This window comes from Capronia coronata, assembly GCF_000585585.1.
Source record: "Capronia coronata CBS 617.96 chromosome Unknown acBCG-supercont1.1, whole genome shotgun sequence".
NCBI lineage: Eukaryota > Fungi > Ascomycota > Eurotiomycetes > Chaetothyriales > Herpotrichiellaceae > Capronia > Capronia coronata.
Window position 1 is genome coordinate 1,346,838 of NW_006912893.1, and position 22,232 is coordinate 1,369,069.

General features: G+C 54.3%; 9 protein-coding genes across 9 annotated transcripts; 6 read left to right on the forward strand and 3 right to left on the reverse strand.

Moving 5' to 3' along the window:
• Positions 1 to 577: 577 nt before the first annotated feature.
• A1O1_00485 (uncharacterized protein) lies at positions 578 to 4,450 on the forward strand (the record flags this gene model as incomplete). The annotated part of the gene is made up of 1 exon (XM_007721403.1): positions 578 to 4,450. One exon carries the CDS (start codon positions 578 to 580, stop codon positions 4,448 to 4,450), a length of 3,873 nt encoding a protein of 1,290 aa, XP_007719593.1.
• A 571-nt stretch (positions 4,451 to 5,021) lies between these two features.
• On the reverse strand, positions 5,022 to 5,987 carry A1O1_00486 (uncharacterized protein; the record flags this gene model as incomplete). The annotated part of the gene is made up of 1 exon (XM_007721404.1): positions 5,022 to 5,987. One exon carries the CDS (start codon positions 5,985 to 5,987, stop codon positions 5,022 to 5,024), a length of 966 nt encoding a protein of 321 aa, XP_007719594.1.
• Positions 5,988 to 6,879: 892 nt separating this feature from the next.
• On the reverse strand, positions 6,880 to 8,818 carry A1O1_00487 (uncharacterized protein; the record flags this gene model as incomplete). Its single annotated transcript, XM_007721405.1, has 2 exons — positions 6,880 to 8,156; positions 8,206 to 8,818. The coding sequence occupies 2 exons, from the start codon at positions 8,816 to 8,818 to the stop codon at positions 6,880 to 6,882; spliced, it is 1,890 nt and encodes a 629-aa protein (XP_007719595.1).
• A 723-nt stretch (positions 8,819 to 9,541) lies between these two features.
• A1O1_00488 (60S ribosomal protein L30) lies at positions 9,542 to 9,999 on the forward strand (the record flags this gene model as incomplete). Its single annotated transcript, XM_007721406.1, has 3 exons — positions 9,542 to 9,617; positions 9,671 to 9,825; positions 9,904 to 9,999. The coding sequence occupies 3 exons, from the start codon at positions 9,542 to 9,544 to the stop codon at positions 9,997 to 9,999; spliced, it is 327 nt and encodes a 108-aa protein (XP_007719596.1).
• Positions 10,000 to 10,477: 478 nt separating this feature from the next.
• Positions 10,478 to 11,257, forward strand: A1O1_00489 (60S ribosomal protein L10-A; the record flags this gene model as incomplete). The annotated part of the gene is made up of 3 exons (XM_007721407.1): positions 10,478 to 10,522; positions 10,576 to 10,751; positions 10,807 to 11,257. 3 exons carry the CDS (start codon positions 10,478 to 10,480, stop codon positions 11,255 to 11,257), a joined length of 672 nt encoding a protein of 223 aa, XP_007719597.1.
• A 1,291-nt stretch (positions 11,258 to 12,548) lies between these two features.
• A1O1_00490 (uncharacterized protein) lies at positions 12,549 to 14,180 on the forward strand (the record flags this gene model as incomplete). Its single annotated transcript, XM_007721408.1, has 1 exon — positions 12,549 to 14,180. One exon carries the CDS (start codon positions 12,549 to 12,551, stop codon positions 14,178 to 14,180), a length of 1,632 nt encoding a protein of 543 aa, XP_007719598.1.
• Positions 14,181 to 14,852: 672 nt separating this feature from the next.
• Positions 14,853 to 17,103, forward strand: A1O1_00491 (uncharacterized protein; the record flags this gene model as incomplete). The annotated part of the gene is made up of 2 exons (XM_007721409.1): positions 14,853 to 16,387; positions 16,500 to 17,103. The coding sequence occupies 2 exons, from the start codon at positions 14,853 to 14,855 to the stop codon at positions 17,101 to 17,103; spliced, it is 2,139 nt and encodes a 712-aa protein (XP_007719599.1).
• Positions 17,104 to 18,435: 1,332 nt separating this feature from the next.
• Positions 18,436 to 19,614, forward strand: A1O1_00492 (uncharacterized protein; the record flags this gene model as incomplete). Its single annotated transcript, XM_007721410.1, has 1 exon — positions 18,436 to 19,614. The coding sequence occupies one exon, from the start codon at positions 18,436 to 18,438 to the stop codon at positions 19,612 to 19,614; it is 1,179 nt and encodes a 392-aa protein (XP_007719600.1).
• A 596-nt stretch (positions 19,615 to 20,210) lies between these two features.
• Positions 20,211 to 22,190, reverse strand: A1O1_00493 (uncharacterized protein; the record flags this gene model as incomplete). Its single annotated transcript, XM_007721411.1, has 1 exon — positions 20,211 to 22,190. One exon carries the CDS (start codon positions 22,188 to 22,190, stop codon positions 20,211 to 20,213), a length of 1,980 nt encoding a protein of 659 aa, XP_007719601.1.
• Between the last annotated feature and the right edge of the window lie 42 nt (positions 22,191 to 22,232).

The following is a 22,232-nucleotide window of genomic DNA, read 5'->3' on the forward strand; positions in this document are numbered from 1 at the left end:
TTCTGCCACTGGAAGGAAGACCTCTTGTGCATAGCGGGCGTATGGATGGACATGAATGGCACGTGGATGCTTTTGCTGTTCGAAGACTCGCCGAGCAGCGCGAATGGTGATCGTTGCCGATGCTTGCAGCCGGCAGGAAATGCTGGTCAGCAACGACCCTTCCCGACGGCGGCAGTGCGTCACAAATGTTGAAATAAATGAGCCTTCAATCACCTCAACAGTGTAGTTGTATAGTGTATGATGATGAAATATACAATCTTTGTTGCTTGTCAAGGGTTGGTCTTGTGCGAAGGCCATAGATAAGGTACCTGTTATCGGGTATTTCGCTTCGATCTTTCAGCTCGTCGAGAATTGCCTCAGCAGCCTGTCAAAAGGAAGGTGGAGTCACGAGGCTGAAGCCTGTCTGTTCTGTCTGTGCTGTCGCCTGCCATCTCCGCAATCCATCTGCGAATCTACCTACACAGCTGGCCCATTACCAGTGACCTCATTTACTTTCGTTCCGTTACACTCATATTTTCGCGATATTGCAGGCGTATTGATTTTCTGTTGTGTTGTCAGCGTCGAGTCTTCGTTGGTCATGCATTATGCGAAACATGCTTCTAGGAGCGGCAGCCTGGACGATTCCAGCCACGAGGGACTCGACAGACAGTCTCGAGTGAAGGCGTCCGACCTGGGATTCGAGGTCCCCGACCACATCCTGCCTGATATCATACCGATTTCGGATCCAAAACTCGTCTACGCCAACGTCCATGCGCAGCGTGACCGCCGCCTTCGCCTTCTGATCCGTCGTTACACGAATCAAATCCAGCATGGCTGCAGGAATGTCAATTGCACAACGCCCACGTGCTTGAGTTACAGAAAGAGGAACAGTACTGGACCGCTGAGGCGATATACGGATCTCAGCGCCAGAACGCTAGCCTGCCAGTTGGTCGAAGAATATACACGTGGTGGCAAGGACTCGGTCGCTGGGCTCTGCCAGAATCAGCCGGTGGTTCCCTGGTATGAGGACCCCGACGTTACTAAGAGAAGGAGAAACAGCATTGAGAAACCACCACATCAGCGACGTGAGAATGCCGCTGTGTCGAAGACTGCGAGCCCAACACAACGCACTAAAGAACCGTTGAAGGTGGGTTTACCAATTGAGCATCCGCCACAGAGGCCCTCGCAGGATGGGGTCGTCCAGGCCGGGAGACGTCTTCGCACGCTTGATATTTCCAAGAACGACGAGGATATTGCCGAAGAGATCACTGGGGTACTGAACTCGATCTCCTGCGATGAGTCTGGCAATGCAGCCTCTGAACCGGGGACGGATATTCATACCAACGATGACATCCACAGACAGAGTCCTGCCGAAGCGAAACCCAGAGATATTGCCTCCTTCACGCAGACGCTATTCGACATGCTGCCCCTGCGACTACTGAGTTGGTTGCCGGGAAGAGAAAGCCTTCAACCGACAAAACCTGCAAAGTCCGCAGACGATTCCACAACGCATCAGCAAGACAATGTCGTTGCAGATGATGTACATGCCGACAGCCCTCCCGAAGAGTCACATAGTGTACCAGGTCAAAGTGCGGCTGCCCAGCAGGCCCGATCGACGACGGAGGAGCACCATGGCCAAGCATACACTCTTCGAACGCTCACCTGGACCACTATTCCCTGGCTTCGGTCATTCCAGACAAACGACAACCTTGAAGCATCACATAAACAATTCCTTGTCTTCCTGAAGCAGAGCTTTGTATATTGCTTCAGCGATCCCGAGCGCCTCATCCGGACCATCAAGGATCTCCAGGAGAGCTACGGCACATCATCAATGTCAACAGGACCGAGAACAAAGTTTATTGGACCTGCTTACGCGCACCCGAAGATGGACTCACAGCTGATGGCGCGGCCTGTCCTTGCGCCATATTGTCTTTGTGTAGCTTGGCCAAAGATTAGAACATATACAGAGGCTGACATGACCGCACTTCTGTTCAGCCTTGCCTTCATTGATTCCTTCAAGTACCGCGAGCTCATCCTGAACAGCATATTCACTGCACTCCAGCATTGCTACCGTCTGCCGTCCTGGTTACAACGGCGGCAAAGAAAGCAAAGTCGATCGGCGAGTGGGAGTGCTGAACGAGGCTCAACAAATCTGCGCGAGCTTCCCGAACCCCATTCCACATCAGAGTTGTTTCCGGACGACTTGGTAGGACTTACGGAGCTGCAGGACGATGAAGAGCGACTTGCGCCACTGAACGACGCCCAGATTGCAGAATTGTGTCTGGTCGCTTTGGTGTTGATTGCTTCCTTGGTGTTCGGTGGTCGCAGTACTCAAGCATTTGGTGGAAAGGAAGCTTTTGCCGGGTTTACCTCGCTGCGGAACAGTGGTCTGGCACACTCCCGTTGGCCTAAAGCCCGCGCAGATGCAATCAGAGATCGTGCCTCTGATCTTGTGGGCTTGATCATTGATGCCATTGATGTGTGCGATGACTGGTCGGTTCTGCGCGTACTCGTTGCTACAATGGACATCATCAGCCACCGTCTTACTGTGGCTAAATGGGAAGCCAACATGAACTGCATAGATTCGCCCAAAGCGAAGAAGACGGGCAACAAGACGATTGTCGATTTGCTGATAGATCGATTTGACCGACGGACATTGGGTGGATGGGACCGATTCGAGGAGAAGTCCAGCTGGATTGGCACCGCTGTGGTCGAGCTCGTCAGGACGGTCATGCTCAAGAACTGGGATCGCCGCCCCATCATCCAGCGGACAGGCCCTGTTGGTGGTGCTCTGGAACTTTTGGCTGGCATCTATCGTGAAAGGAGGGATCTCAATCTCGAATCGACGTCCTTTCACATGCCTTTCATTGCCGACAGTTTCGACGAGATGGCCATGCCCATTGAGTGGATGGCTTTCCGCGCCGACGCTCGGCAGATGCATCTACTCTCGTTCTCCTTTCTCTTCGAACCCGCGACATTGGTACGGTACTTCCGAGCGATCAACATTGAGATGATGCGCAAATCACACGAGAGCGCGACAATGGTGTACAACGACACGAGACATTATATGTGGGCTCCCGCAATTCCGGTGTATGAGGCGCGAGAAGTGTTGGCAAGCCTGCGACCTCACATGGCAAAGTACTTTGTCCTCACCATCCGAAGAGACGACGTCCTCAATGACGCCATCAACCAGATATGGCGACGGCAGCGGAGGGAGCTGATGCGTCCTCTGCGTGTCAGGCTCGGCAAGGATGAAGGTGAAGACGGACTCGATCATGGTGGAGTGCAACAAGAGTTCTTTCGAGTCGTGTTCGCCGAGGCCTTTCGACCCGACTACGGCATGTTCACGGTGGACAGCACGACTAGAATGACCTGGTTCCAGCCCGGCTCCTTTGAGCCACTTTACAGATTTGAGGCTCTGGGTGTTTTGATGTCCATTGCCATCTACAATGGCATTACCCTGCCCATCACTTTCCCTCTCGCCTTCTACCGCAAGCTCCTGGGACTGAAAGTGAAAACCCTGGAGCACATTTCAGACGGTTGGCCCGACCTGACCAGAGGTCTTAGAAGTTTGCTCGAGTGGACCGATGGCGACGTTGGCGACGTTATCGCCCGGACGTACGAATTCAGCTACGATCTCTGCGGGAGCACCGTAAGCGTGGACATGCACAAAGTCGGTCACGACGACCCGTGGCCCCCAACACCGGTCGGCAGCAGTGCTCTCAGCAGCAGCAGCAGCAGTAGAAAAGGTCGAGGCAAAGGGAAAGGAAAAGGAAAAGCGAAATCCACATCCTTCGAGCTTCCCATCGAACCATCACTGACTCCACCCGTCCAACCCTGTTCGCCAGACTTACATCCTACTGTGGTGCCTATCCTCAACCGAACTCCTTCCATGGACATCAAAGGGATGACGACGCCCTCCAGCATCGACAGCGACCTACTCGAGGAGGAAGCCGCGCTAGTCACCAACGCCAACCGAGACCAATACGTCAAAGACTACATTCTCTGGCTGACGCATAAGTCAATCGAACCGCAGTTTGAGGCGTTCGCCAAAGGCTTCTACACTTGTCTCGATCGCACAGCCTTGTCCATCTTCACACCCGAAGCCTTGAAAGCCGTGATCGAGGGCCATCCGGAGATCAACATCGACGAGCTCGAGCGCACGGCCACATACGACGACTACGAGCGACACTCGCCGACCATTGTCAACTTCTGGCATGTCGTGCGCAACTTCAGCCCGGACCAGCACAGACAGCTGCTCGAGTTCGTGACCGCCAGCGACCGGGTGCCTGTCAACGGCCTCGCTAGTATCCAGTTCATCGTGCAGAAGAATGGGGACGATGATTCCAGGTTGCCTAGTAGTAGCACCTGTTACGGACGGTTGCTGTTGCCGCAGTATTCGAGTCGTGAGATCCTCGAGGAGAAGTTGGCCAAGGCTATTGAGAATTCTGTCGGGTTTGGAACATTATAGAAGAGGAAGCGAAGAGAAATCCTGGCCGTCGGATGCTCGTTACATTTCTCGTGGAAAAGAAGAGCCTCCGTGATGCACTGTTCTGGGTCGAAACAAGGCTGAGAATAAATCAAGACGGTCAGTAGACCAGGAGAGAACTCGGTTGAATGCATCCAGCGCCTTGTCCCGACTTTGTCAGGGACATTCGATATTGTTCATTTCTTACGGGACTTGCTGATCGTTCGTTCTCCAGTATTCATAGCCTTGAATTTTGATAACTCTCAGCCTCGGCTGAATCTGCATACCGCGGGTCTATCGGCTTTCTATATATATTCTATGTGTAACCAGTCAACCATTTCACCAGTCTATTGCATGATTCCTGGCCTCTATGTCTCTTATCTTGTCGTGTTATCATGCAGCCCCGTACCTTTATCCAGCCCCCTGGAGTCGCTATGCAAACGGTCGCTTCCAGCTGTCGATTCCTGTATTCCGGCTCCAAAAGCACGACCAAGACTCCATTTTCTTTCTTTTGAAAATGAAAATTGGTGTTGCACACCTGCCGTCCCCTCGGCGCCACAAAAATCGGATTCCATCAAGCCTTAACAGAGACATCACTCGACCTCTTATTCGTCGAGACCTTCACATTCTTGGCCGCCGGCTCCTGGCCCTGTTTGGCCTCATTCTCGACCTCGACCTCGGTGACGTCCGAATCCTCGGGCTTCAATGCCTGCGCATCACCATTGGTGTTGTTCAATTTGGCGGGGTTCTGCAACCCGGCTTCCTCCCAGCCCTGCATAGCCAGCGTGAACAACTCGGCCTGTTTGTCTCGGGGGAGCATGGGATAGGTCTTGCCCCTGCGGGCGCGCGACTCGGCGGTCTCGACCAAAAACGCCTCCGTAGCGTCATTGTCATTGTCATTTTCAAACTCATACGTGCGGTGTTCGCAATTCGTCCAAGCCGTGCCGCCAACCTTATTCGCATCTTCCCAGTCGTTGGTCAGGTAGTGCAGGAAGCTGCCGTGGGTGACCAGCACGATCTCAACGTCGGCGTCGCCCGCGGCCGCCAACTGCTGGGCCTTCTCACGCAACAGCAGCCGCACCGCTCGCGCGCGCGCCTTGATGGCGTCGCTGGCCGGCGAGTAGCGGCCGTCGAGGGTCTTGACGTTCCACCCCTCGCGCACCAGCGACAGGTCGACGCGCCAGCCCTGCTCGGCGCAGATCGCCGCCAGCGTCGCCGGGTCGCTGCCCGTGTCGCACGGGAAGTCGCTCGTCTCTTGGGCGTCCGGGACCGCGAGGATCGCGGGCGGTTGGCATTTCCCGTTCGTCAGCGCAGGCGAGAACACCAGGTGCGCCGTGTGGATGGTGCGGCACAGCGGCGAGGCCGTCACGAGCGAGATGTTCTGTTGTCGCTCCGGCGGGAAGTGTGTCGTTTGTAGGGTCTTGCATTGCGATTCGCCCAGCGGCGTCAGTCGCGGGTCGGGCAGACTGTGGAATTCCACGCCTAGGTTGTGGTAGCCTTGCGCGTGGCGCACGAGGTGGATTCTCGGCTGGGAGGGCATCGTTGGTGGTCTTCTAGGCAGTCGATAGGACCAGGGAAAAGAGCGTGTGTGTGTATAAGGAAAAGTCAATAGGTATGGGTCGATGGAGGATTAGAGGGGTGGCTGCGGGCGAGGATCTGGATCTGGATTGCTATTTAGATTTGGATTGGGTGTTTTCCGGTGACGAGAGCCTGTTGGGTGGTTGATGGACTTGATCTGTTGCGTGGAGCAAGGAAGAGAAGATAAAAAGAAATAGGTGAGGTCTATTTCTATGTCTATTGTTCTGTATGATGCGAGAGAGAGAGTTGTGAGTAATAATGACAAGAGAGGCGGGAAGGAATAATGTATGGAAAATATACTTGCAAGGTAACTTGCGTCAATTATTGTAATTCACCATGATCGATACGCTACTTAGTACGTACTACTAGTACTATCGCTGGCAAATGGCCCGTTGGACGTGTCAGTGACTGTACTGTGTTCAGACTGACAAAATCGGGGTCAACCTTCAATGCTCTCACTGAAGAGTTCGCCGCCAAATGGCCCGAGGGTGGAGTCTCGAAGACATGGACAGGCCATCTGATGGTGCTGGCTGGCCCGCTGGCTGGCTGGCTACAGCAGATAAATGCCGCGAGATGCTATAGCGTATCTACTCTGTAGACAAGTCTCGAGACGGGAATGACTGGTAAGGGGTGACCCGATTAGGATATAGACAAGGTCAGAACCAGGAACTGGCGGGATGAGATTGGATCCAAAGAACGGTCAAAATAGTCTGTGAACGACGTCGAAGACTCATTATATTGGCTGCTTCTTGACTTCTTGACTCTATTCTGACTGCAAAACGCCTTTCAAAAAAGAGTCACTGGTATAAGGTATTCTTCTTTCACGTCAGTTGGCTGTCTCCCAACCCTTCTGTCTAGTCCTGTTGGGCCTCAATCGTACTGCCGCGGAGCCATCCAATCCAACTTCCCCTGTTGGCTCGTTTCTGCATGTCCTCATCCAGCTGGCTCTGCTCCTGAACCAACCGTAAGGGTCTCAATTGGTTCTGCTTCATCACCGCTCCAGGAATATTGCCATTGCCCTGTCCTTGTCCAGGTCCTTGACTCTGGCTGTGCCCGCCTGTCACTGCGGCGGTAGAACTTCCATCCGTGTTAGATTTGACATCTTCGCTGTTCTCGCTGGCGACACTGTTGGCTGAGCTTCCTCCTGCCGCACCCAGACCCGAGCCTGACAGCGCGCGAGGAGTGGCAGCTGGTGCCCCAAAGTAGGAACTCCGCCGCTGTTGGGCCAACTGAGGACTGAGCGGTCGAATCCCTGGACTCAGCGGTCCTCCAGACGCGGTCCGCATGGGAGACGCACGATTCATTTGCTGCACAACCGCTGCAGCTGCCATGTCGGCCTGCGCCTGGTCAGATCGAGTCCGACGATGTCCCCGGTTCAGTGGGATGCTAGGTGCCGTTTCTGGGTTCTCGTTCGCCGACGGCGTGGCTGGCGGCTGAGCGTACGACATGGGACGCCCTCTGGCCCCGGGACGTGACACGACCGATCTGGCCCTCTGTAGAAAGTTGTTGGTGACTCCTCCTGCCGCTCCACTCGCCTGCTGATCTGGTACCGATGGAAGCGCCTTCTCGGTGACAACTGGCTTGGTCGGAGGCGGCGGTCGATCCTCTTTGTCGTGGATGATGTGCTCGAATCCTTCATGCTGAAGTAGCCGCCCGACGATTTTGTCGATATACAGCGTGAGAGCCTTATTCTCCTCCTTGGCCGCCTTCACCTCGGCTTCAAGCTTCTTATAGGCTTCGCCCTGACCTTCAGGGTCCTCCTCGGTGGACTCAAGTTCCTCGGCGAGCGTGCTCATTCCACCAACCTCTTCATCGTTGTGGTGATGGTGGACAAAGTCTCCCTTCAAAGTCTTCTCGCTTAGGAGCATCTGGAAACTCTCGTTCTCTTCCACAAGCCTCGCATTCTGCATTTTCAACTCCATGACGGCTGTCTCCAGTGTCTGGAGCCTGCTGTCGCCCACGTGTTCCTGTTCGGCAAGCTTCAATTGTGCTTCGGCCAGATCATATCGGAGACTTTCAAGATCGGTTTCCTTTTGCCGCAGCGTCTGAAGCAAGTCTGGATCCGGCTCGTCCCGCTTGTTTGTCTCGCCGGGTTCACTTGTATCCGGCAAAGGGGAATTCGTGTTACTTGCTGCTGACAGATTAACTCAGACCATGAATGTTCGACGACGCCAACCTACCGGAACGACTGGCGCTGATTCTTTCCGCGCTCCGAGTCCGCAATGCCTCATTCAACCTGCTAATTACACATTGCAGATCTGCCTCCTTGCCTGCTTGTCTTTCGCGCTCGTGCAGAAAGGTTTGTTTATCCTCGCTGTATGCCAGTTCGAGTTCTCGGCGTTGTCTGTTGAGATCCTTGATCTCCGCTTTCAATCGATCCAATTCCGATTGTCTCTGGTAATCTCGTTCCTCCGCACTGGTCTGCTCCGCCGCCGCTTCATCCAAACGTTGCTGCATCATCTCCAATTGCTTTCTATATTGTTCAGACGCCTGTTCAGCCCGCTGGACCTGCTCTTTCAAATCGGCGATCAACTGCGCATTTACCGATTTGCTCTCGTCGTCTTCGACTTCCGGTTCGACGGAGGAGGGAAAGGAAGTGCTCATGCGACTCGGCGCTTTTCGCAAGGGCCGGGTTTGTCGGATAGAAGGGGTACGAGCGAGGCCTTGACCTGAACTCGCCGGCATAGTGCTCGCGGCAGCAGACCTACTTGGGCTATTCGTGGAGCCACTCCGCACCGATGGAGACGCATTCGAACGGTCAGTCAGCGGTTTCTTGGAGTTGGGAGTCGCCATGTTTTGTGTCTCTCGGAACCACAACGGCTTTGATGAAGCGGGTTGAGGGCTGCGATGATAACAATGACAATGGCGATGATGGTTGCCGAGTTTGGGTCACTGGCGGGATCAGCGGATGGCGAGTCTCAGCTGCAACATAAAAATAGTCGAAGTCGTATGCAGAGTATTGGTGAGACTGAATGGATGTTGGTATTGGTTCGGAAAGCGAGCCTGCGCCTCGATTGATGGATATGAAAAGGTTGGCGCTCAAATCTACCAACCTGGAAAATAATGTATCAAAGTCGAATTAAGAGGGTATAGAGTATCAAAGGATGTACGACGGGAGGCACCTAAAACATTCGGCAACCACAATAGTATTCAATCACAACATAACAACACAGGCTTGATGCCAAATGTCGGGAAGATTGATCACGGCTCATACCCCCCCTTTGGGGCGAGAGTAACGCCGCCCTATACTCAAGCCCAGCTCGCGCGGATCATGTCAGCAACAGCCCTTTACCCGTCCAGGCCGTCCTCACTTTCCTTAGCACTAGTGGTAGTAGTACTCCCGCGAAATGCCAAGATTTTCACACAGTGCTAGTGCGAATGCCTCAACAGCGCCGACAATTCTGCAAATCTCAGGCTCAAGATCAACCCAGCACCTCTTCACCCACCACCAACTGCAATCAATCCCGCCGGAGCGCACTTCTCAGTCAATTCTACTACAATCGGTAGAGCGCAACGATGGCACCAAAAAAGGCGAGAAAGACCACCGACAGCATCAACTCGCGCCTGGCGCTTGTGATGAAGTCCGGTAAAGGTTGGTTCATCTGAAGTACAATTTCACCGCAGGCTTCTAACGAGTCAATCCAGTCACTCTCGGTTACAAGTCGACCCTCAAGTGCCTTCGCTCGGGCAAGGCCAAGCTGGTCATCATTGCCGGCAACACTCCTCCTCTGCGCAAGAGTGAACTGGAATACTACTCCATGCTGTCCAAGACGAACGTTCACCACTTCGCCGGAAACAACGTGAGTTATATAAAAAGACCCTGAGAAGAAGCTCTTCTGGGCTTTGGAGGGACAATGGCTAACGATCCCTCGTTGCAGATTGAATTGGGCACTGCCTGTGGAAAGCTGTACCGATGCTCGACCATGGCTGTCCTCGATGCAGGCGACTCTGATATCCTGGGAGCTGCATCGTAAGCCAGCAGCGAACTCATGCAAATACACATGGACATGATCGTGCTCTCTCGATACCCATATCATGCGCTTGAGAAGGCGGGAGATTAAATCGAGGCTCTGCTGTTTCAGTTGATGACCGATTCTGGCAGTGGACTTGGCCCGGCAGAACTTCAAGATCAAGACCAAGATCTCTGTGTTCTTTGAAGAGTATACAGAGAAATCAATCAAGAGTCGCTGGCCTCCATTCGTTCTACTTGTGCCCGTTCCATTCGTAAACTGTACATGTACATAAAGCATTCAAGTTTAGTCCCAAGCAAGACTAGCGTCACGTGATCACTCGAGTTAGGGCTTCAGGTCGGACCTGGTCTTGGCATGTCGCTTTGAAATCAAGTCTGCGGGCCAACCCATTACAACTTGAAGTTCGCCGTCGACTCTTGCACTCTCCTCCATCTCTCACATTGTTCGCAGGAAGTGCGTCTACAACAAAACAACCGTCAAAATGGCCAGAAGACCTGCGAGATGTTACAGATACTGCAAGAACAAGGTCAGTGACAGTTGCGCCTCCAAAACATATGCGGCGATACTAATTCTTCGCAGCCATACCCAAAGTCCCGATTCAACCGTGGTGTGCCAGACCCTAAGATCCGAATCTTCGATCTGGGACGAAAGCGTGCCAATGTCGACGAGTTCCCTCTTTGCGTCCACATGGTTTCCAACGAGTACGAACAACTGAGTTCCGAAGCACTCGAAGCCGCCCGTATCTGCGCCAACAAGTACGTTGATCCAAAGTTGTCGGTCCGTTACATCGAAAATCTAACACTATCACAGGTACCTCGTCAAGATTGCCGGAAAGGAAGGTTTCCATCTCCGAGTCCGAGCTCACCCGTTCCACGTCGTCCGAATCAACAAGATGTTGTCCTGTGCCGGTGCCGATAGACTGCAGACCGGAATGAGAGGTGCTTGGGGCAAGCCAAACGGCAGTGTCGCTCGCGTCAACATTGGCCAAATCCTGATGTCCGTCCGAACCCGAGACTCCCACCGAGCTACTGCCATCGAGGCTCTTCGACGATCCATGTACAAGTTCCCTGGTCGCCAAAAGATCATTGTCAGCAAGAACTGGGGCTTCACTCCCCTTCGACGGGATGAGTATGTCAAGTTGAAGCAGGAGGGCCGAGTTTTGATCGACGGTGCGTATGTTCAGTTCCTGAGGAACCGGGGCAAGATCGCAGACAACATGCGCCGTTTCCCCCAGGCCTTCCAGGTCGCTGCGGAGGCATAAATTTGACAATTGGGCGAAATGGCAATGTGTATTCCCAGGTCTCAGAGCATTAGATAGCGTGCAGGACGACAGTCGGTCGTTGAGTATGCACTTCTAGTACGCAGTTTTGAACCGGCCACGGTTGAATGAGAAGAATGGTCTGCAATCAAGCCTACGGAGGGTTCTTTCCCCAAGTCGGGGGAGTGTGATACTACAAGACACCCGATACTGCATCAGCCTGGTTTCATCCTCCTGACTTTGGAGCAAGCCTTCGTAAAAGTGTAAGTGACGGAAGGACGTCATGGCGAAAATGAATCGTAAGCAAATTTTAGTAAAGACTTCCTTGATGGTGACTCAAGTTGGAATATGCCGCAACATTGCCGCCAGATGGCGTGCCCCGTAAGTGGTGGTCCTCTGGAGTGGTCGTTACCGCAATCGAGACAGCGACTTCGTGCGGCTGCTTATAAAGCGCGCAGAATGTAAGCGCATGAGCATCACTGCAAGCATATCGAAAACAGAGTCAAGGAGTCTGCTGAATACAAGGAACATACATGGTCGAGAATACCTACGAGCCACCCGAATGCCAGGCTTGTAGGAAGCCCAACAATTCGGCCGCTGGATCTGTCACTGGTTCAGGCGGGAGGACTGTCACACGTACCACAGTCAAATCGATAGATTAGCAGATCTTGGGCCGCCGAACGGGCCCCGAGCCCACTACTGGAAGAGTTAACCGGCCAGCGGAAGCCTCGAAACGCGCAAAGAGAGCCTGGAGCTTGGATCTCGTCATGCACCGCTTCCCACCTCCTTTGATGTGATCATCTGCGGCTGCGGCCCCCGAGACCTACTCGCATCACCCTTTTCAGGAATCACTATAGTAGGAAGTATCCACGATTACTTGACCTGTCATCAGTTCATTCAAGCTGAGTGCATAGTCACTTACCCTCCGTGCCTCAAGGTCTACTTCTTTCTCTTCTTCTCAATCATCCTGCATCCCCGCGAATTCGCCGAAGGCCTGTCCGTACTAAGCAACGCAATCCAGGCTCGCGCCTCCACCATCCCCACCTAAACCTTGTGACTACAGAGTATCATATCCGAAGGCGACTACGAACTGCGTATCTCCTTAAATCGGATCAGGACCCGTACAAGTCGAAGAGGTCGGGTTTGAATGACAAGAATCGAGAGAGGTTTTCCATGAGACAAAGAACACTACCCATCATCCGCTGATACGACATCTGCTCCCTATAAAGGCCACCCTTTCACTTCTCGTGCTCATCGCAGCACGGCCCGCCCGTACGTCCGCGGGTTGGGAATCATGGCCTTTCAACAATCCGCCGCGCCGCGCCCTATTGTCTTCAACGCAAATCAATCCCAAGAGTCTTCGTCTCACACAGAATTACGACCAGCAGTAGAAGATTCACAGGAATGGGTTCTTTTCTCACCGTCCCAGGCGGAGTCTACCGTGAGCCGGACACAAACGAGTCAGACCGTTGGCCTATCGAGGGCGAGCGATCTCTCTCTCAATACTGCGGGGAGATCCGGTAGACATGAATCTTTGGTTTTGGATGAGGATGCCACAGAAGATGGCGACCTTGACAGCCTAGACGACGGACTGCATGCTTTCCGTGAACATCCTTTGGATCCGACCGTCTCTCATCAGACACCCGGTGCCGTGTTACCGGCCCATGACGGACTGGGGACGTTTCCCGCCTCGAGTGCCCCTGTCTTGGAGCAGTTATGGCAACACGAAGCCTACAATCCCAAGAGAAAGTACGATGGACAACACAGACGGCCTTCTAGCGTCCAAAGAAGACTTGATACCATAGATGAGATTGAGTTCCAGGCAAAAGAGGAGAAGCGAATGAGGATAGAACAATGGCGCTTGGAACAAAGCCAAGCACTGATGGAAGAGGTGGAACGGGAAACTCGTCGCCGTCTGCGACGGGATTCACGCCAGTCCGGTTATCAGGAGACTGTCGGCTCCCTCACCAATGATATACTTGGGTCGACGCCGAAGCAGAGCGACTATATTTATAGGTCTACTCAAGAACCCGAAGAAAACGAGCCTTTCTGGCGACGGATTACTAGGAAGTTTATTCGCGACGTCATTGGTATCGACGAGCCTCTTCTGTCTGTGATATTCGGAGAGAGTCTTCCAGAGGATGCCGAGCCTAGGCCCTCTTCTTCTGGTGGTCTGCCCACAATACCGGAGCAGATCCTGGAAGAAAGCAACAACGCCGAGGACGATTCGTGGAGAGATCGGCTACTTCAACGCATCGCTCGAGAATTGGGAGTCTTCGTCCATCAGCTCTCGCCTCACCCCGGTGCATTTACTGCGTACTCGCGCAGTCCCGATTACGCGGGGATGCCGGTGTCCATGCCACAGACGAGGCCTCGCACACCGATGATCCCAACTGTCGGTGACGGACAAATGCCAGAGACGGCAACTTCAGTGTTAACGCCCAACTTCCCGCCTACCGTACATGACGCCGCGCACGCCGAGAGCTGGGGCTTCGAGGAAGACCATGTGTCTACTACGTCGCCTCTTGACTCATCTATCAGTCTCCAGCGTGAGCGTGAATACTGGGAACGCGAGCTCGACTTAAAGATGGTTTTCAGGTACTTGAGGGACAAGTTCGTCACCAGGCCTACGGCACAACCGGCGGAAGCCTCGAGGCAAGTCACGGAGGACGCCGCAGCGCGCACGGCGATCATTCGTCAGCATCACCCTCTTGTGGCTCGGGCCCAGCGGTCTCCTGTAAGGACACGACGAGAATCAAGAACCAATATCAGAAGACCCGCAAGCAGCTGTGCCAGCGAGAGCGTTCGCAGTAGCAGGAAAGCTTCTGTGGTCAGGAGTGGTTCGAGTCGGAATTACTGGGACATTGGCGGGAGCGTGGGCAGCGGGAGTATCATGGCATCTGGTGGAGCTTGGGGTGAAGTATAGCATATTTCATTATTGCATTGACACGCGAAGGATATTGCTTCAACGCACCATATGGGCATCATTGGGGTGGGACAACTGTATGAATACTACGGATCACGACTTATTCCTTATCTGGGAGGTGGCTTTAATTCTGGGTTTATAGACATGACTGATCGAGCTAGCCGCATAGAACAAACAAGGATGCATTTCCAGAATTGCATCTTGAGAAATATACGATGTTAGTCCTTTCCCAACGGTATAGGTATAGTACTCTTGTGGTAGTAGGGGCATGAAAGATGTTGATGGTAATAATGATGGCGATGTGACTGACGTCCGTCACTTTTGCCACCTAGAACTTCAATGCTGGCTGCCTTGCTGAGCCCTACCACGTGACCACGACAGCTTGATCAGGCTGCAGTCACATGACCGATTGTGATTGGGTGCGTCGCAATTGCACAGTCGCACTCCAGTTTAGGTGGCGCGTGGGGTTTCTTTGTTTACTGGATCTAATTGCCATCTGGCTAATAAGTGGCATAATAAGTTGGAAGAGAAAATCGACTCTTCTCCTGTCAACTCTCCTTCTCTTGTCGCTGCTCTCATCCTGCGTCTCAGACGGCTTTCCACCGCGATCGCCGCCCATCCGGTCACTCTGAGCTGATACTGACCGGTCGGTGACTGCACGTCGTCTTAGCCATGGCAGAAGAGGACGAACTCTACTTTCTCCAGCCGGGATTTGATCTCAATAGTTTGACAATCCCCAAAATACGGTCGATCCTCGTCTCCCAAAATGTCGCATATCCGGCGTCAGCAAAGAAAGGTCAGCTGCTGGAGATACTAGATCAAGAAGTTGTACAGCACGCGAGCAAATTATTGAAAGCGCAGGCAAGAGTTCGGCGCACGAGCAAAGGCATAACGGATGTCCCTAGCAGTCAAGACAGCACAGGGGCTGGAGAGGATGAAGGCGACAAACAATTGATGCCACCTCCGCGTGCCCCCAAAACTCCACGCAGCAGGAAGAGCAGGTCGGATCTGTCAACTGCGGAGTCAGCGGCCACGACACCATCAACCTCATTGCGCTCTAAATCAACAAGCCGACGGAGGACAACGAGGACGCCGCGAGTATCCGACACCGAACCGGAAGTGGAAAAGTCCACTCGCAAACCACGAAAGAGTGCGTCGACCCAGGCTTTTTTAGAACCGTCGGTCAAGATTGAAGAGCCAGACCTTGGTCTGAAGAGAGAATCCTTGGAGTCTGGGACAAGTCCATTCTCAGATGAGAACCCGTTTCAATCAGGGTCCAGTCCACCTTCTGCTTCTGACCGACGGCAATCCGCTTCCAGATCGCGAAAATCCCTGACGGCGACAAGCACCAACAAAAGTCCTACCAAACGCCGACAGACAACTTCGCCATCTGTTGTGTCAGGACAAACACGCTCGAGCTACTCGTTTCCGGCGTCAAGAATCAGCTCGAGTGGAACAGAAGACGGTGTCCCTGTGACCGAGGAATTTACCCCAGATGCCGCCCAAGAGCTCGCCGAGCAAGAGAGGAACGGCCAAGTTGTATCAGGCAGGACCTCGACACTCGTGCGGCGGAAGAAGAAGCAGCCGCCCAGCACCGTGGCGAAAACTGCGCCGTGGGCTGTCATTACCACCATCATAGCGGCTCTGGGAGCATGGTATAGACAAGAGAAGATCAGTGTCGGCTATTGTGGAGTAGGCGAGCCCAACTGGTCTCTTGCGACCAATCCACACATTCCTGCCTGGGTGCACGATAGCTTACAGCCAGCATGTGAACCTTGCCCACAGCATGCAGTCTGCTATCCCGACATGCAGGTGCAGTGCGAAACCGACTTTGTTCTCAAGCCTCATCCGTTAAGTTTGAATGGGTTGGTTCCTCTGCCCCCGACTTGTGAGCCTGACAGCGAAAAGGAGAGGAGGATCAAAGCTGTTGCAGACAGGGCGATCGAAGAACTCCGAGCACAAAGAGCTGCATATGAATGTGGGGACAAGGCCATCAGCTCGAAAAAGGCAGTTCCATCTTCATCTGGGAGTGCTCGCGCAGTTGCCAAATCCAAGGCTACCAAGTTGGAAGTTGGGGAGGAAGAACTGAAGAAAACAGTTTCCAGCGCCAGAAGAAAGGGAATGAGTCCGGACGAGTTTGAAGATCTTTGGCGCGGAGCATTAGGAGATATTATGGGCAGGGAGGAAGTGACTGTCACTCGCGATGGGTAAGTTGTGGCCCAGCCTCTCCCTTATTCTGTTCCTTTCGCCCCAGAGCTTTCATTTCTTTTTCAACTTTGCGAATCGCTGACTGACCAAGTGTCTCCGTTACGTCTTCAGATCTGGGAGAGTCCTCCTCTCCAGCTCCTCCCTCGCAAGGCTACCCCTCACCTGCGCAGTCCGACGATCCGTATTCCGAGCGATTACGCAACATCGAATCCCTGTTGGCATTTTAATGCTCCTGCTATCCAGTGTGGCGTATGGGCGCAACAAACTGATCGCCCATCGACGAGCTACGGCACAGATTCCAGGACTCGTTGCCACGACCTTGGACAGATTGGCGACTCAGGCGGCGCTCAAAGAGGATGGACGCACCTCGGAAGCCTTCATCAGCGTTAGCCAGCTCAGAGACGATGTGCTGAGAAATGTCTTCAGTGCATCAGAGAGAGAACGGGTGTGGCAGAACGTAAGGAAGATCGTGGAGGGCAACTCCAACGTGAGGGCAGCAACGAGAGAAGGAGGCAAGACCGGGGAATGGAGTCGAGTATGGGAGTGGATTGGACCGGTCGACCTCGCGCCGGGTCTAGAAGGTCGAAGGTCTGGCGGGCTGATCACGGATGGTAGAGCAGCGCCGGGTGGAGGAAGTAATGGAAGTGTCGAGAGAGGAGAGGATCGGTCGAACTTGGAGATCAGGAGATGGGATGAGGGCAGGCCCATCTACTGATCTGGCTGTCACGACTTGTTTATTTGGCCATTCCTTTCTTCGGGCCATGCGTGGTACAGCAGTGGTTCAGTTTTTCGAAGTTGATATCCCCCAAGGCTGGAATCATAGAGATGCTCCGGGGATCCTGTCGATTGCGGTTTCGCGTTCTCTCTGGGTTCTGCAACCATTTTCTAATGAATGACATACCATGGCCTTTGCCCGCTACTGTGGATTGTCAAAAGGGTGCAGGGTATTTTCAAAACAAGTCGATGTGTGATTAAGGAAAGATACTATGTTGCACGGGCACCTCTGATGTAGTAGTCTATTATGGTTTAGAGCCTCGACATATTACTGATCGACGCCGAATGGTATTGACAATATACGAAGTAGAGTCTTTGATGACTTCATCTCTTTCACTCGAACCACAGAACGAAGACCATCATGTTCAGACATACACTGCAACTTGTTCATAGCCTCTCGTACACTAAGCAGCCGGTGTTACTGCTAGGTAGTAGGGCGGCGTTGCCGCATAGCCGAAACAGGATTTAATGAGTGTTAGTACTAGTAATTAGTCCTTGCCTTAGCCATGATTAGTTAGTCTCCCCACGATTTAGCGCGGACACCGCGTTTTCTCTGTTTGCACTTCTCCAGACAATTTGGCGGCATCCGCTTTCCTTGCAGCCAGCAGCCGGCAGCCAGCACCTGGCAACATCCCATATCTAGACTGAGGAGGTTCTCTGTCCAATCCGTCCTGCAACAATGAATGAAGATCTTGCACCGCCGTCCAAGCGACGTCGAACTTCGAGCGTCGGGTCAGTCACTTCACGAGATCCCTCTCCCCACGCTCGATCCCGACCTTCAGAACAACACCATTCGGACTCTGCTCGTTCCAGAGGAACCACAAGAAGAGAGAGGACATACTCGAGTTCGCGAAGTCGAGACGGCAGCAGAGATGACACTCCACGTCGGAGACCGCGTCTGAGTCGGAGTCGAAGCCGATCCCGGTCTCCTACTACAAGGAGACGTTCCAGCAGAAGTCCAACAGGCAGTTCCGCATACGATTCGGCACGGGAACACCAGAACCAACAATCTCGCTCTCGCTCTCGATCTCGGTCGCACTCACGCTCACGAGCACGACGGCGCTCGATGTCAAGGTCACGGTCAAGGTCGACTACATATACTCCTCGCTCGTATGATGGGACCAGATCACACTCGCGCTCACGTTCCCGCTCCACGGAATCGGCTGTTCGACAGTCGTCGTCAGAGAAGCCGAAACTTCTAACCTTCGTCCCTCTTGTTACGATCCCACGCGCCCACGCCCGAGGAATCACATCCCTCAAGTTCTCACCCGACATGGCGCTCCTGGCCACAGCGTCTGCCGACAACACGATCAACATCTACGCTGTACCGGCGAACCCAACACCCAACGTACCCTTCAAACTCCTCCGGACTTTGCGTGCCCACCTTGCCGGAGTCAACGCGATCGCATGGTCGCCTGTCGGCCCACCATACACACTCGCGTCAGCCAGTGACGACAAATCGATTCTTCTATGGTCACCACTGGCCTCCGACTTCCCGATCTCGCCGTCTCCGCTGGTCGGACACAGCAACTACGTGTACTCGCTGGCATTCAGCCCGAAAGGCAACATGCTGGTAACTGGATCCTACGACGAAGCAGTGTTTCTATGGGACGTACGCGCTGGCCGCGTGATGAGAAGCTTGCCCGCGCACTCTGATCCGGTGGGAGGGGTGGACTTCCTGCACGACGGGACGATGGTTTGCTCGTGTGCAGGCGACGGACTGATCCGCATTTGGGATTCCGGGTCCGGCCAATGCCTCAAGACACTGGTCGACGAGGACCGCCGGCCCGTCACCAGCGCTCGATTCACGCCGAATGGCAAGTTCGTACTCGCATGGACACTGGACAATTCGATCCGTCTGTGGCGCTATACCGAGGGCACCTGTGTCAAGACTTACCAAGGGCACGTGAACCAGGAATACAGTCTCAGCGGGACCGTCGGGAGCTACTATCCGTCTACGAGTGGTGGCCAGGGCCAGGGCCATGGCGTCGCTGAAGCGTTTCTGGCCAGCGGAAGCGAAGACGGCGACGTGGTCGCGTGGGACGTGACTAGCAAGGATATCCTCTGGCGTGGCAAGGGACACAAGGATGTCGTCTTGTCTGTAGACTTTGGGAGGACCAAGGCCGGGAAGGGCCTGTTGGTCAGCGGAGGCAAGGACCGTGATGTACGTGTCTGGATGCTCGAGGGCGAATCGAGACACGACCTTGCAGAACGCGGTGGGGACGAGATGGATCCCAATATGGGCATGGAGATGGATGTCGATATGCAGATGCCTGCTGAACCAGAGACGGAGACGGAGGTGGAGGCGGAATCGGATCTCATCAACGGCGAAAGAGAACATGCCAGACACAAAGGAGGACGGACGGAGCAGAATCCAGCTGGTGGGAATGGATCAGCTATGGATGTTGATGTTGATGACGCTGTCGGCACCCCTGGTCTTGGGAGTGCCTGACTGTTACTTCCGGCTGGGTGATCGCAAAAGCCCTACAAGGCACTTGCAACGACAGCTATAGAAATCCACGACCCCTTACAAATGCCAATCGCGATGCTGCAATCGAAGTTTGAAGTCCATACGCTCTGCAGAGTCAAGGTGCTGTTGTGAAATAGCTCGCTCCAACATCTCATTATTCAACGCTACTACTACACACCGTAGCTGCTGTATAGGTAGACTAAGGAAAGTGAACACAACTCAACCAAGTACGGAATTAGATCCAAGAAATCAATATCCCACCATCTCGATTGAAGGGGTTCTTGATGTAAGGCATGGGTGGTTGTCTCGAATCAGATAGCAACCGTTTTAGCCTTCTGCAATGCGCACTCTGATCGATCGCTGACTAGCAAGACACCCAAGATAGACAGACAGACATACATCAGGTACAATGGCACCCATACTCGGACACAAATGATATCGGTCCGTCCGCGCCCGTCCACGCCTTCAAGCATTCATGGCATTCCATCTAAGCCAAGCAATCTAGCCAAGTTCAACCGACTATCTAGAGACATGCATCCCTTGCTGTAGAATGCAGTAGCAAGTCCCGACCAGGGACGTCATCTCGCGACGCGAAAGTTCCCTCTAGCCTGCTCGGCTTTGAAACCGTCGCTCTGACTGGGCAGTGGTCCACGCCTGCGTACTCCGTCACTGCCACTGCCACTGGCGGCCGTGCCTCCTCCAGGTCCAAGTAGACCCGGTATACCGCCTGGATTTGGCGAGGTTTGCATGCCGAGGCCTGGAAGACCGCCAACACCGCCACTACCACCGGCATTAGGAATGGGAAGCGGCGGCATCTGGAAGCCAGGCGGCAGATTGAGTTGTGAAAAGTCGATTGGAGCGGCGGCGCCAGCTTGACCCGGATATCCGGCTGGTGGTGGAATGGCCCCTGAGGGAGGAGCTTGGTATTGTGCATGTTGTTGCGACATGGCGAGGAGTCGTTGGAGGGCTTCGGCGTCAATGCCTGGGATGGAGGGGAATGGCAGCGGTGGTTGTTGTTGGAAGCCCGAGCCGGAGGATTGAGGTCGGCCGGGCATGAGAGATAGTGGAGGCGGTGGGATGGTGAAGCCAGGCGGGCCAGACGATGGTTGCTGCTGCTGCTGCGTTGATCCGTTCATTTGGCCGATGCCAGGAAGACCAGGTAGACCTGGGATGGAGAAGGCAGCACCGGCAGCTTGCGAGCCAGGGGCGGTGCCTTGGTCTTCCAGACCCTCGGCTTCGTCTTCGGCCTCTTGCTCTTCCAGTTCTCTGGCTTGGCGGCGCCCGAACTTGCGGTCCCATGTGCCTTGAGCCTCGGCGCCCTCTTCGCCCAGATGGAACTGGTCTTTGAAGCACATGCTTTGGCCAGGCTGCGCGCGAGACCAGAACCGCGTGTAATGGTCGTTGGAGCCGGATGCTAGGATATGGCCCAGCGGATGCCAGTCGAGCGACCAGATGGAGGAGTCGTGCGCGTGCGGGATCCGGTGGGCTGGATAAATGGATTGTGCGGGCGCCGATCTCGGGTCGGACGAGGCGTAGGGGGAGATTGTTGTTGAAGAGATGCCAGGAGGGGTATTGGGTTCGGTGAGCAAGTAAGTGTGTAAGGAACCGTCATCGCCGCCCGTGCTGATCAAGCTGGGATGGATGGGATGCCATGACAATGTGGTCACGCCTTTCTCGTGCCCCCGTAGGACTGCCACGTCTCGCATCAGCCGCAAGTCAAAGATGCGGATCTGGCCATCTCTACCGGCCGTGGCGAGCAACTGGTCACGTAGACGGCTGAAGACGGTGGCGGTGATGGCATTCTTATGCCCATGGAGCGTCGTCAGATTCCGGGTCGTGCGAGGGTCCCATAACCTGACACTGTGGTCTTTGCTTCCGGAAACGACCAGGCCCTTGGTGGGATGCCAGTCGCACGCCTTGACGTCCCATCCGTGCTCCTTGAAGGTGGATTCGTTGGTGGACGAGGTGAAGTCCCAGATCTTGAGGGTGTTGTCGTCCGAGGCCGTCACGAATTTCGTGTCCGAGGGCGCAAACGCAATATCCCGAATGGGCGCGTCATGGCCTCGGAATTGATGCGGATTGTTCAGCGTCGGCTGGAGATAGTAGACGGTGCCCTCGTCGTTGGCTGCAACCAGCCAGTCCTTTCGATTCGACCACTCGGCAGCGCGTAGTGAGCTCGATCCCATGGCGGTGACAGTCTCGAAGTTAAAGGACATGCCGTTCCACAGCATAAACTCCCCATTGTGCACGCCTGCCAGCAGTCGACGGCCTTCTGGCATCCACCGGACCACGGTCACGGGCTTTTTCGACTTGCCCAACGAGGTGTGTAGATGGCGCACTGGAATGGATTCGGCTGGGGCGTCGCGCCGTGCTGCCGGCGGCAACATGTCAATCACATAGCTCAGACTCGGCCGTTCCTGTTCATAGTGATAGCTTCCTTTGTACGCCGGTTTCCGATGGCTCATCCATTGAACCATGGAGGAGCCATAGTCGGTGATTGGTCGCGGCCTCCTTCGCCGAAGACCACCTTCACCCTGGTCATCGTACATATTGGCCATCTTGAGTAGGAACCGAACTCATGGGCGCGCCGTTGACGAGTG